General features: G+C 55.7%; 2 protein-coding genes across 8 annotated transcripts in view; one reads left to right on the top strand and one right to left on the bottom strand.

The window, feature by feature from the left end:
• MRTFA (myocardin related transcription factor A) overlaps positions 1–4,640 on the top strand; it is a 273,324-nt gene extending 268,684 nt beyond the window's left edge. For 4 of the 6 annotated variants that reach the window (XM_025400081.1, XM_025400084.1, XM_025400080.1 and 1 more), the window contains one exon: positions 2,977–4,633. In XM_025400081.1, the coding sequence (XP_025255866.1) occupies positions 2,977–3,494 (518 nt within the window). In that variant the 3' untranslated portion in view covers positions 3,495–4,633. Of the gene's footprint in view, positions 1–2,976 lie in introns of all 6 variants that reach the window. The other 2 variants (XM_025400083.1, XM_025400085.1) reach the window with 1 other exon arrangement.
• A 141-nt stretch (positions 4,641–4,781) lies between these two features.
• The window catches only part of SGSM3 (small G protein signaling modulator 3), a 35,719-nt gene continuing 27,535 nt past the window's right edge, over positions 4,782–12,965 (bottom strand). The window contains exons 4-22 of one of the 2 annotated variants that reach the window (XM_025400086.1): positions 12,585–12,651; positions 10,329–10,537; positions 10,120–10,227; positions 9,544–9,687; positions 9,013–9,208; positions 8,635–8,780; positions 8,197–8,421; positions 7,784–7,838; positions 7,530–7,657; positions 7,290–7,445; positions 7,016–7,070; positions 6,768–6,817; positions 6,460–6,612; positions 6,185–6,255; positions 6,040–6,088; positions 5,866–5,951; positions 5,512–5,634; positions 5,358–5,418; positions 4,782–5,201 (exon numbers count right to left, since the gene is read on the bottom strand). In XM_025400086.1, coding sequence (XP_025255871.1) covers positions 5,124–5,201; positions 5,358–5,418; positions 5,512–5,634; positions 5,866–5,951; positions 6,040–6,088; positions 6,185–6,255; positions 6,460–6,612; positions 6,768–6,817; positions 7,016–7,070; positions 7,290–7,445; positions 7,530–7,657; positions 7,784–7,838; positions 8,197–8,421; positions 8,635–8,780; positions 9,013–9,208; positions 9,544–9,687; positions 10,120–10,227; positions 10,329–10,537; positions 12,585–12,651 — 2,160 coding nt within the window. In that variant the 3' untranslated portion in view covers positions 4,782–5,123. The remainder of the gene's footprint in view (positions 5,202–5,357; positions 5,419–5,511; positions 5,635–5,865; positions 5,952–6,039; positions 6,089–6,184; positions 6,256–6,459; positions 6,613–6,767; positions 6,818–7,015; positions 7,071–7,289; positions 7,446–7,529; positions 7,658–7,783; positions 7,839–8,196; positions 8,422–8,634; positions 8,781–9,012; positions 9,209–9,543; positions 9,688–10,119; positions 10,228–10,328; positions 10,538–12,584; positions 12,652–12,965) is intronic. The other variant, XM_025400087.1, reaches the window with a different exon arrangement.

The raw sequence follows: 12,965 nt of genomic DNA on the forward strand, positions 1-12,965 counted from the left end.
GGGATTACAGGCTTGAGCCACTGCGCCTGGCCAACTCTAGAACTTCTATATCACCCCATAGGGAAACTACCCATTAGACAGTAACTCCCTATTCTCCCCAACTGCAGCCCTTGGCAGCCCCCATCCCACTTTCTCTATGAATTTGCCTATTGTAGGGACCTCACAGAAGTGGAATCACTTTGTCCTCCTGTGTCTGGTGTATTTCACTCAGCATAATGTCCTCAAGGTCCATCTGTGTTGCAGCATGTGTCAGAATTTCACTCTTTTTAAAGGCTGAGTCGTACCCCTGGTGTGGATACACCACATTTTCTTCATCCATTCATCTGTGGCCGGACACTTGGGTGGTTTCCACCCTTTGGATGTTGTGAATGTGGGTGTGCAAGTGTCTGTCTTGAGTCCCTGCTTTCAGTTCTGGGCATAACCTAGGGCTAGAATTGCCGGATCATGTGGTAGTCTGACTCTATTGCCCAGGTTGGAGTGCAGTAGCGCGATCTTGACTCACTGAAACCTCTGTCTCTCGGATTCAAGCAATTCTCCTGCCTCAGCCTCTCGAGTAGCCGGCACCCACCTCCACACCTGGCCAATTTTTTTGTATTTTTTAGTAGATGCGGGGTTTCACTGTGTTGCCCAGGCTGGTTTTGAACTCCTGAGCTCAGGCAGTGTGCCTGCCTCGGCCTCCCAAAGTGATAGGGTTACAGGCGGGAGCCACCACACCCAGCCTCGTATGGTAACTTCTGTGTTTAACTTTTTGAGGAATCACTAAACTGTAACTGCAGCTGTAACATTTTACATTCACACTAGCAACACACAAGGGTTCCAGTTTCTTCACCTCCTTACCAGCACTCCTTTTCATTTTTTTGATAAAAGCCACCCTAATGGGTGTGAAGTGGTACCTTAGTTTGTATTTCTGTAATTTAGTGATGTGGAGCACCTTTTCATGTGCTGCCTGACCATTCGTGTATCTTCTATTGGAGAATGGCTGAGTCCTTTGCACATTTTTAAAAATTTTTTAAAACTTGTGGTAAATTGACCGGGCGCAGTGGCTCACACCTGTAGTCCCAGCACTTTGGGAGGCTGAGGCAGGTGGATCACAATGTCAGGAGATGGAGACCATGCTGGCTAACATAGTGAAACCCCGTCCCTACTAAAAAATACAAAAAAATTAGCCAGGCGTAGTGGCAGGCGCCTGTAGTCCCAGCTACTCGGGAGGCTGAGGCAGGAGAATGGCGTCAACCCGGGAGGTGGAGCTTGCAGTGAGTCGAGATCACGCCACTGTACTCCAGACTGGGCAACAGAGCGAGACTCTGTCTGGAAAAAAAAAAAAAATTGTGGTAAATAATGCTTGTAATCCTAGCACCTTGGGAGGCCAAGGCAGGTGGATCATGAGGTCAGGAGTTCGAGACCAGCCTGACCAACATGGTGAAACCCCATCTATACTAAAAATACAAAAATATTAGCCGGACGTGGTGGCACGTGCCTGTAATCTCAGGAGGCTGAGGCAGGAGAACTGCTTGAAACCAGGAGGTGGAGGTTACAGTGGGCCAAGATTGCCCCACTGCACTATAGCCTGGGCAACGGTGAGACTCAGTCTCCAAAAAAAAAAAAGTGGTAAAATACACCTAAAATTTACTTTTTTTGTTGTTGATTTTTGGTAAAGACGGGGTCTTGCATTGTTGCCTAGGCTGAGCTGAAACTTCTGGCTTGAAGCCAATCCTCCTGTCCCGGCCTCCCAAAGTGCTGGCATGACAGGTGTGACATTTTACTGTTGTGAATGATGCTCTTCTCAACACCTGTGTACAAACATCTGCGACTCTGCTTCCAATTCTTTTGGGTATATGCCCTGCAGTGGAATTGCTAGATCATATGGTAATTCTTTTTTTTTTTGGAGATGGAGTTTTGCTTTTGTTGCCCAGGCTGGAGTACAGTGGCACAATCTCGGCCCACTGCAACCTCTGCCTTCCGGTTTCAAGCAATTCTCCTGTGTTAGCCTCCTGAGTAGCTGAGATTACAGGCACCTGCCACCACACTTGGCTAGTTTTTGTATTTTTAGTAGGGATGGGGTGTCACCATGTTGGCCAGGCTGGTGTCGAACTCCCGACCTTGTGATCTGCCCACCTCAGCCTCCCAAAGTGCTGGGATTACAGGCGTGAGCCACCACACCTGGCCAGTAATTCTATTTTTAAATGTTGGAGGAACCTCCATACCATTTTGCATTTCTATCACAGGGCACAAGGGCTCCAGTTTCTCTGTATCCTCACCAGCACTTTAAAAATTTAATTTTACAGTAGCCACTCCAGTGGGTTTGAGATGTATCTCACTGTGTGGTCTCCCTCATGACTAGTGATATTGAGCTCTTTTCATGTGCTGCTGGCCATTTGTATATAATTGGAGAAATGTCTGTTCAAATCCTTTACCCATTCTTGAGTCAAGTTTGGTTTTTTTGTTGTTGAGTTTTAGAAGTTCTCTGTGTATTCTGGATATCACTTCTTTATCAAATACATGATTTGCAAATATTAAGAGTTTTATAGTTTTAGCTCTTACATTTAAGTCTTTTTTTTTTTTTTTTTTTTTTTGAGATGGAGTCTCGCTCTGTCACCCAGGCTGGAGTGCAGTGGCCAGATCTCAGCTCACTGCAAGCTCCGCCTCCCGAGTTTATGCCATTCTCCGGCCTCAGCCTCCCGAGTAGCTGGGACTACAGGCGCCGCCACCTCGCCCGGCTAGTTTTTTGTATTTTTAGTAGAGACGGGGTTTCACTGTGTTAGCCAGGATGGTCTCGATCTCCTGACCTCGTGATTCGCCCGTCTCGGCCTCCCAAAGTGCTGGGATTACAGGCTTGAGCCACCGCGCCCGGCCACATTTAAGTCTTTGATCCATTTTATTTTTGTAAATTGTGTGAGGTTAGGGTCCACCTTCATTTTTTCGCATGTAGATATACAGGCTTGGTTTCTGATACCCACTTACTGTCTTGATTGGCAGAAATTTCAGCAGATTTCAAGGAGCCGCCGTCCCTGCCAGGGAAGGAGAAGCCATCCCCGAAGACAGCCTGTGGGTCCCCCCTGGCAGCACAGCCATCACCCTCTGCTGAGCTCCCCCAGGCTGCCCCACCTCCGCCGGGCTCACCCTCCCTCCCTGGGCGCCTGGAGGACTTCCTGGAGAGCAGCACGGGGCTGCCCCTGCTGACCAGTGGGCATGAGGGGCCAGAGCCCCTTTCCCTCATTGATGACCTCCATAGCCAGATGCTGAGCAGCACTGCCATCCTGGACCACCCCCCGTCACCCATGGACACCTCGGAATTGCACTTTGCTCCTGAGCCCAGCAGCACCATGGGCCTGGACCTGGCTGATGGCCACCTGGACAGCATGGACTGGCTGGAGCTGTCGTCAGGTGGTCCTGTGCTGAGTCTGGCCCCGCTCAGCACCACAGCCCCAAGCCTCTTCTCCACAGACTTCCTTGATGGCCATGATTTGCAGCTGCACTGGGATTCCTGCTTGTAGCTCTCTGGCTTGAGACTGGGGTGGGGACGGGGCTGGGAGCCAGGGCACTCTGGTGCGTGGCGCTCCTGCGTGATTCGGCCTCTCCACATGGTTGTGAGTCTTGACAATCACAGCCCCTGCTTTTTCCCTTCCCTGGGAGGCCAGAACAGAGAAGCCCCTACTCCTGGTTCGGGCCCACCCAGGGCAGAGGAGAGCAGCTGTCAAGAAGCAGCCCTGGCTCTCACGCTGGGGTTTTGGATACCCAGTCAGGGCCCGGGCCATTTCAGCTTGACCTCCTTTTTTGAGGTCAGGGGCACTGTCTGGCTACAATTTGGCTAAGGTAGGTGAAGCCCAGCCAGGAGGCTTCTCCTCTGACCCAGGGCTGAGACATGTCAGGGGGTGAATCTCCTTTTTGCTCCCTGCTTTGCTGTGAAGGGATAAATTAGCCTGGGCCTCTACCCCCTAGTCCCCATGTCTGCCAACCCCAGGGCTTCCTGGGATGGGGCTCCCTGCCATTTTAGTGTCTTGGTGTAGTGTAACCATTTAGTGGTTGGTGGCAACAATTTTCTGTACAGGTGTATATACCTCTATATTATATATCAACATACATATAGACATATATTTTTGGGGGGGGGGACAGGAGATGGGTGCAACTCCCTCCCATCCTACTCTCACAGAAGGGCCTGGAAGGCCATGGCTCCTAGGGACTGGATGCAAGGTTACCCTTGAGCTATGTGCCACCGTCTGGTGCCCAGTCTGGCATGCAGCTACCCAGGCCCACCCATCACGTGTGATTGACATGTAGACACCCTGCCACGGCCTGTGCCCCACCTGCCCTGCTTCCTGGTTCCTTATCAGTGCCACGAGGGCAGAGGTGCTACCTGGCCTTCCTGCCAGGAGCTCTCCACCCACTCACATTCCGTCCCCGCCGCCTCACTGCAGCCAGCGTGACCCTAGGACAGGAGGGAATTGGGCCCAGCTTCACCCTGCTGTGGGGCTGAGAGATGGCCATGAGGTTGTGGCTGTCTCCTGCCCTGGGGCCACTGGCTTCACACTCTGGCCTGACTCATAGGGGAGTAGGGGTGGAGTCACCAAAACCAGTGCTGGGACAAAGATGGGGAAGGTGTGTGAACTTTTTAAAATAAAAACAAAAACACAGGCCTGTTAGTGTATCTTAATCCATGGAAGGGGTGGGTGGCATAGGTGGGGGTCCTGGGCCTGTTGTGTCCCAGCATCTGCGGGGCCGGGCAGAGCCTTGGACATGAAGACAGCTCTGCAGCCCTGGCTGTACAGAAGACAGGAGGTACGTTCTCAAAGACAGTTTATTTATAAACCAAGGAGGACAGGAGCCTATTAGTCACCCCCATCCCCTTCCCTCTTCCTGAGCAAAGACTGGCACAGACATGGCTCCCCACCGCCTCACAAGGCTTTTGGTACAAACTGGTTTGGCCCAGAGCATCTCTAAGGACCCTGGTAGGGCAGGGCACCCTCTGCTGCCACCACCTGGGATGTGCTGGGGAACCTGGAGTGGGGCAGCCTGATATCCCGGGGCCCCGGCCAGGGCTCTGGAGCTGCTCTTCCCTGGGCTCTGCAGCTTGGGGTCCTGGGCCACCTCAGACCCAGGCCCAAGGCTGGGCTGGGGAGGAGGGGTCACCCATCCACATCCCAGCTGAAGAGATGGTGCTTCACCAGCATGTCCCGGACGCCCTCCTTCAGGGGCTGCTGCGCCTGCAAACAGGGCAGCCCCTCACCTCACAGGCCTTGGGCGTGGCTGGGGTGGTTCCTAACCACTGACACCAGCACTCTGTGTCCCCACCTCAGCCACCCTGTGAATGGTTTGGGCAGCTCCATCAGCACAGGCCTTACAAGGCCCACACCACCCACCTCTCTCTTCGCAGGGAGTTCCCAGTCCTGGGAGAGGCTGAAGGCAAAGCAGCAGAGGACTCTAGAGGTGAGGAGGGGGTTGGTGAGGCTCTTGTCACCCCCAGCCAGCCCTTCCTGACCCACCTCCATTCCCCGAACCCAGCAAGGTCCTCACCGGAGCTCACACTTGATCTGGACCCAGCCCGGGCTGCGCAGGAAGGACCAGGGCTGGTACCACTTCTCCACGGTAGGCAGGCTGGAGCAGAGCACCTCCAGCCACAGGTGCAGCACCTGCTCACTGGGGACAGGGCCAGGAGTGGGGAGCAGGGGCGGCTCCAGGCCCTTCTGGCTGCAGCCATGGTAGAGGCCTCCAGCCTGTCCCTCAGCAGCCCCCAGACCACCCTCTTCAGGGAAGGACCTGAGCCCCTGAGGTTCTTTGTCCTTGAGGGTCCCCTGTAAGGACCCTCCTGATGCTGGGCTGGGTCCCCCCTACTCCAGCGTTCTCCTCCAACCCCTTTTCCACACTCACTTGAGCCCCACGCAGATCAGTGAGCGGAGCTTCACGTCCATTTGTGCGTGCACTGCATCGTGGCTCACGTTCACGGACTGCACAGCCTGGGGACGGCACCATCCGCTGTCACTCAGGCTCCCCCACGGGCTAACCTCGGGAGGTCTATAGGGTCTGCCAGAGGAGGCCCCTTACCCGGTAGAGCAGCTCCTCCGGGGTCAGGACCTTGCCATCTTCGTCCAACCTGAGGGGGCACCAAAGCTCCTGGGGTGCCGGGGCTGGGTCAAACCCCGCCCTCCCACTGCAGGCGACTCCACCAGAGGCACCCAGGCCCAGTTACCTGAAGGTCTTACAGAGCACCAGGCGGGAATACACGGAGGCAAAATCTCTCTCGACCTCCCGGCCTGCAGCCTGTGGGAACAGCACACGGTGTGAGTGTAGGGACAGGAAGATGCTGGTTCAAAGCCCTTGGGGCCAACTGGGCACCTGTTACTGCCCTGCCAGCTCTTCCCATCCTCTCCGTGGGGCCCAGGGACAGGAAGGGCCTAAGATGGGTACTGGGGGGCACAGCAGGGCTGGTGCAGGGTGGGAGACATGGGCCAGCCACTGACTTACCTCCTCTATAAACAGCCAGGGGTGGCAGGCGCCCCCAAGCAGGGATGGCTTCTTCAGTCCATGTTCGAACAGGGCCTTAAGGGCCGGGCAGAGGGTCCCTCGCACGAGGTCTGTGACCCCCTCCGTCACTGAGTCGTCCCCCGCGATGGAATACTGATGGGAGGGATGGGTCTGAGAAAGCCCTGCCTGATACCTGCAGCCAGTTGCCCTCCTCTGTCCTCTCTGCCATGCTACAGGCCAGGACTCACTGGGGACACAGGCCCTGGCTAGGAGGATGCCAGCCGTGCCTAGCCCGCCCACCCCCTCACCTCTTTGCTGCGCTCATCCAGGACTTCCACAAACTTGGCTGGAAACCAGCCTGTGGGAAAAATAGGCCCTGTGAGGAGCAGCCACAGCTCAGGCAGGCAGGGCAGGGGGAAGCTGGCCCAGGTGCTTCAGGGACCTCAAGGCAGGCAGGGGTAGAGAGAACGGCCTGGCAGCGGCCAGGGTCACTGAAGTCTTCTGTGCCCACCCCCTCCTTCCCTCTCCCAGCTCAAGAGCAGACCAAGGCCCCCACCTCTCAGGCCGTTGAGCTCCCCCACCCAGCAGTGCTCGTCCTTCTGAGACACGATCTGCACAGGAGGAAAAACAGTAGGAACCAAAGCTGGGTGCCTGGGGCCAGCGCCGCCTGCACGCCCGATATGACTCCTCAGCAGCTAGGCCAGGCCAAGACCCCTACATCTTCACAAGAGCAGCTCTTGGCAGGGAAAGGGGTTGCAGTGGGGCTTGGTGGAGGGAGGCTGGGGAACGCGCCCCAGCCTGAGGACCTGTAGTCCAGCGCCCCCACGCACTGTGATGATGTCGTTCTTGCGGAAGCCCAGCTCGTCGTCGTCGTGCCGCTCGAAGTCCAGCAGGGCCTTGGCTCGGCGCCGGTGGCCGCGTGAACATGCCACGTAGTTCTCGTGGTCCCGCTGGTGGCTCTCCATGCTGTAGTCTGGAGTCAGCTCCTGCCACAGTGAACACAGGCCCACCAAGGGGGTTGGAGGAGTTAGGGCCATGTTTGGTACCAGCCCAGGGAGCTGGCCACTCACCACGCTGCAGTTTTTGGGGTCTGCGCACTGGAAGTGACGCGCCACGCGCAGGATGGCTTCCCGGAGGTCAGCCACCAGTTCCGTCTGCTTGATGTTCTTGGCCTTGAGTGCCTCCAGGTCATCCTCCCCTAGGAGGCCCAGAGAGCAATGGTGACCACGGCTCACTCCAGGCCCCCGAGGAAGCTCCACATCCACGTGAGCGTGAGGACAGACTGTTCCATGCCCACACTGCCTGGCACCCGCAAAGCTCTCACCGAAGAGCAGAGCAGTGATGGTGGACTTCCTCCGCTGGGTCCTGCGGCGAACAACCTGCACCATGAGGAGGGGGTCAGGGCGGTCCTGGCCCCCGGAAGAGAACCCACCAGCCCTTGGCTTATGCTCTCTCATCTAAAATGGCCTCTGATGCCGGCTCTGAGAGTTGAAAACAGATAATCAGTTCAGAGCTGGGTCTGCCTTCCTCCCAAACTGTGCCAGGGTCAGAACCTGAGACGCATGAAGCCCGAGGTGCCCTGGGTCACCCCACAGCTGTGGTCTGACTGGGCCAGGCTGGGGTGCAGAGCAGGAAGGGCTGGTTGGTTTCCCATAGCCCCCGCACTTGCTCTGAACTTCAAGGTGACCCATTCCCCACATGCTGTGGGCCAAGTCAGGGCCCCCCATCCTGGGTCACCTGAGAGAGGTTGGTGAGGGTGCCGGTCCCCAGGAGCTGACCCTGGTCTGCAATGAGATAGGCCAGGTGCTTGCGGCGCTGAGTCTCCACAGCCACGTCGGTGAGGGAGCCGGCCAGCCGCATGGCCACCCCCAGAAGCAGCTCCGCGTCCTCCATCTGCGATGGGATATCCGATAGCGTGTTGAAGATGGAGGCTGAGTTCTCTGACTGGATCAGCTCTTCTTCCTGGGCCATGTCAGAGCAGGATGCAGGGAGAAGGTTGTTACTGCAGGAACCTGGCACTGAGCTGACCCCAACCCCCATCCTCAGGGACCCATTTGCCTTGGCACAGTTGTCAGGGGCCGGGGGACTGGTCTTGCCTGGCCCAGGGAGGTCTCTCACTCCCTGCCCCCCATCTCGGGCTCCTACTCCTCAGCCTGAAGTGGGGCCCGGGAGCACCTTGAGGTGCAGCATGCCCAGCGTGAGCTGGAACAGCACCCGGGAGCCCTCATAGAAAAACAGGTCCCAGATGCGCAGAAGCAGCTTGATGTCCACCACGCTGGCGAAGGCCGTGAGGAACCAGTGCAGTGTGATCAGGGACAGCTCTGTAAACACAGGAGCCGAAGCTGCTGGGGAGGAGGTGGAGGAAACCTCCATCCCCAGAACTGGAGGGAGGTCCTCCCTGCCCAAGAGCGAAGGAGGGGATGGGGCAGGGAACACCGGAGAACAAAAGAGCGACAAAGACCAGAGTTGGGGGCTATACCCCATCCCCCCTTGGCCATCCGCCTGAGGCCTCCAAGCTGCAGAATGGGAGCCACTGGCTCAGAGGCCCCTTACCGATGTCATGCTCCTGGAGCAGCTTGTCCAGGCGAGGCAGGTACTGGACAATGAGGTGGCGCAGGACCCGCTGGTCAGTCTGGACGCCCAGCAGGGTGGTGCTGAAGTAGGAGGCGGGGAGCAGGTCCTCGATGATGGCGCACATCATCCAGAAGGTGTCCTCCTCCTCCAGGAACAGCAGGAGGCAGGCAGCCACCTGGCCAGGGCATGGGGATAAGGGCCCTCTACCCAGGTCTTTGTGCAAATTAGAAAAGGTGCCCCTACCCTAGGGAGACCATTTAGCAAAAGCCTCTTGTGGGGCACACATGCTGGAACACAGGCCTTCCCCGGCTACTTTCCTTGGCTGGCCTCAGTTTCACACCCTTTGGGGGGCCCCTCTGCTTGAATAACGTGCAGCTGCCCTGATCTCCTTGGGGACTCCCCTGTCCCCCCACCTCCCCTCCTGCTGCCCCAGAGCGGGAGACCATTCCTTGTTAGGGGTCCTGGAGGAGGCCCTGGGGCTGTCACTGCCCTTGCCGGGGCTGTGCTCACCATACCAGTGCCCTGGCAGTAGCCGATCTCTGGGTAGAGCCAGGCCAGGGCCCGGAGCACCCTGCGCAGGCGGGGCACCCCGATGCTGCCCATGCTGGCGAAGCAGGCGTTGCTGGGCATGGTGCGCAGCAGGTCCTTCTCAATCTGTCCGGCAGCCATTGGCACCCACAACAACAAGACCTTGTGACACCCTGGGAGGGAGGCAGACCCCAGGCGGGCTTCTCCCCCAGGAATGGGGATTCCTTGTGTTCCTGGTCAAGGTCACCCTCCTCCCTTCAGGGTCAGCTCCCAGCCAGTGTGCAGCTGGGACATCAAATCCACCTGGGAAGCTTCATGCCAGACAGAATGAATGAGAACGTGTGGCCCAAGGCCTGGAGTCTATATTTAGAGTCTCCATCTGTTCCTAAAGTGGACCCGGGCTTGGGAACCCTATCTCCAAACACCAATGGCCTTTTGGACAATTCTTTCTGTGGCCTACAGAGGACCCAGGAAGAAGCATGTATCCTCTCCCCCACCCCCCAACAAGGGCACACTCCCAGAGCCCCAGGCAGCCTCCCTCTCTCCTGCCAGCCTCACCTGCTTGGCAGCAAGGGTCTCATCATTGGAGCTGTTCTTCACAATCTCGCGGTAGGACAGCTCGGAGTTCCTCTTCTTCTGCAGGGCCCCAGAGAGCCGCATCCACAGCTGAGGGAAGGGAGTCGCAAGGGCACTCAGTCTTTCTCGTGACACCTAATCATGGGGCCAAGACCCTCTCAAAACCCTGTGGGTCCCTGTGGCCACTTTACCTGTGGCCTCATGCCATGTGGGATGCCGGCCAGCACCAGGGAACGGAGCTTCTCGGAGCGGGGCAGAGAGACTGCAATCTTGTCCCAGGTGAGATCCCCCACATCGTGGTTATGGGTGAACTCCAGGTGGGCCTGCCACCGCAGCCTCTGTGGAGCATCCTCCAGCAGTGGGGAGCTCGCCAGCAGACCAGAGCCAGGCTCACCACCTTCTGCCAAGAGACAGCCGAGGGACGCCGCAGTGAGCAGAGGAGGAAGAAAAAAGCATTCTCTACTACGTGTTCTGCAAGCTGCCTGGCCTCTGTCTTCAGGAGGGTCTCAGCTTCATGGCTCTAGGCCAGCTCTCTCCCGCCAGATCCAGATTGCCACAGCTAATGGCTTTCTGACAGCTCCAGGTGATCATCTAACCTGCACCTATGATGAGCAAAGCTCTTCACTGTCTCCTCAAAGCCACTCCTACCACAGTACTACCCAGATCCAGAAATGACACCTCCATTCTCCCGATGCTCAGCCTAAACCTTGGAGTCACCTCTGGCTCCTCCCTCGCCCAGACTCCACACTCAGTCCTTTAGCAAACCCACGGCCCTTGTCCAAGCCATCGTCCTTCATCCAGATTGCTGCACTGGCCCTCCCACTGACCTCCCTGTTGCTACCCTCACCTCGCAAAGGCCGTTCTCCTCAGCAGCCACAGCAACCCTTCCAAAATGCAAGTCAGATCATGTCACACTGCTCAGAGCTGAGACTCAAAGGCAAGGGCTTTCCAGGGCTCCCTCAGCTGCTTCCTCTGGGCCATGCCCACTCTGTCCTCATCCCCCACCATTTTCCTCTTGCTCCCTCCCCTCCAATGACATGGTCTGAAAGGGCCACTTCAGGGCCTTTGCACCTCTCCTTCCCCAGCTCTGCCCATTCCCTGGCTTCCTTATATATTATTTACTGCCCCTCTTCCCTGAAGTATTTTCCCAGCCCTTCTTGCTCCAGCATATTACATGCTTGTTTACGGCCTGTCTCCCTCTCTAAAATGAGAACTCCATGCAGTCGAGACCACCTTCAGTTTTGTTTAAGGGCCTAGGGGTGCAGCTGTGGAGACTACAGCACCCACAGTTGGGTTCATGAGATATTTGTTGAATGAATGAGGTGAAGCTCTCCTGTGGCAGCCCAGCAATCTCTGGGTGAGCTCCATAGACAGCCTCGTCCTTATTCACCCAAAAGCCAATCCCTCAGCCCAGCTTTCAAGAACACCAACTTTAATGACTTTACCTACAGTAAAATGCACAAATGTTAGGTGTACATTTTGGTGTATAAACAAATGTCTAAGCAGTCTCAGTTCCATGGTGTAACAGTGAACACTCTGACCCCAGTGACCCAGCCAAACAGATACTTCATCATACCAGCAAGTTCCCTGTGTCCCTCTCAAACCAAACCTTTACCCTGCAACTACCTGCCTACAAATCAGAAGAACAGGGAAAACCCTTGTCAGAACTGGAAACGTGAGTGACCTGAAGGTGATCAGTTGCAGTCAATTAAAATGTCCTAGCCACAGGTCTGGCCTGGCATCCAGTTGTCTTGGCAGATGGCCTTCCCAATAGCCCACTCAGGACCAAAAGGCCCATTTATAGTGGAAAACAACAGAAAAGGATTGAGACTCAGTTATAGAAAAGTGGTTATCCAAATACTGTAAGTTCATTATGATATTATACAGCCACTGAAAATACTCTTTTTTCTTTTCTGAGACAAAGTTTCGCTCTTGTTGCCCAGGCTGGAGCGCAATGGCATGATCCCTGCTCACTGCAACCTCCACCTCCTGGGTTCAAGCGATTCTCCTGCCTCAGCCTCCCGAGTAGCTGGGATTACAGGTGTGTACCATCACACCTGGCAAATTTTGTATTTTTAGTAGAGACCGGGTTTCACCATGTTAGCCAGGCTGGTCTTGAACTCCTGGCCTCAAGTGATCCACCCACCTCAGCCTCCCAAAGTGCTGGGATTACAGGCGTGAGCCACCACGTCCAGCCTGAATTTTTCAACTTCTTTACAGTGAACACTATTGCTTTTACTATCACGTGAGGTTCAGTAAAATTTATCTCAAAAAAAACAGAGGTTTCCCATACTTATAACAGTATCACCCTCAGATACACTCTGTCCTTAAATCTGGAACTGTGACGCATCAGAGCTCAGCCGTCACATCTGAGTAATTCCAATCAAGGGAGCGGAGTCCTCCCCAAAGAATCAGCAACATGACCCACAAAAGGGGCTCAATGTTACCTTCCTTGTACACACGGAAACCAAACTCATCGTAGTAGAAATCTGGTTGCTCTGCTGACTCTTCCTTCTAGAATCAGGATGAGATTGAAGTCAGTTGTCTGTACCCTAGCTGGAGGCCTCAGGTCTGAAAGATGCCACCCACAGGGTTGCCTGCTAAAATCCCACCCAGCCTTCAAGCTCAGATCAAAGGCTACTCTTCCAAAAGCCTTCTCTGGTTACCAATCTCCTCTGAACCTTCTAGCTTCCTTGTTCTTCTCAGAGGTCAAAGATAATAAAAATCAAGGCAAGAAACATGTTTTATGCATTTGTGTCCCTATAATACCGACAGCATACTGCCACAGTGATTGACTCACACAGGCACATGGAGCTAAGATACCATCT

Source organism: Theropithecus gelada, chromosome 10 (assembly GCF_003255815.1).
Source record: "Theropithecus gelada isolate Dixy chromosome 10, Tgel_1.0, whole genome shotgun sequence".
NCBI lineage: Eukaryota > Metazoa > Chordata > Mammalia > Primates > Cercopithecidae > Theropithecus > Theropithecus gelada.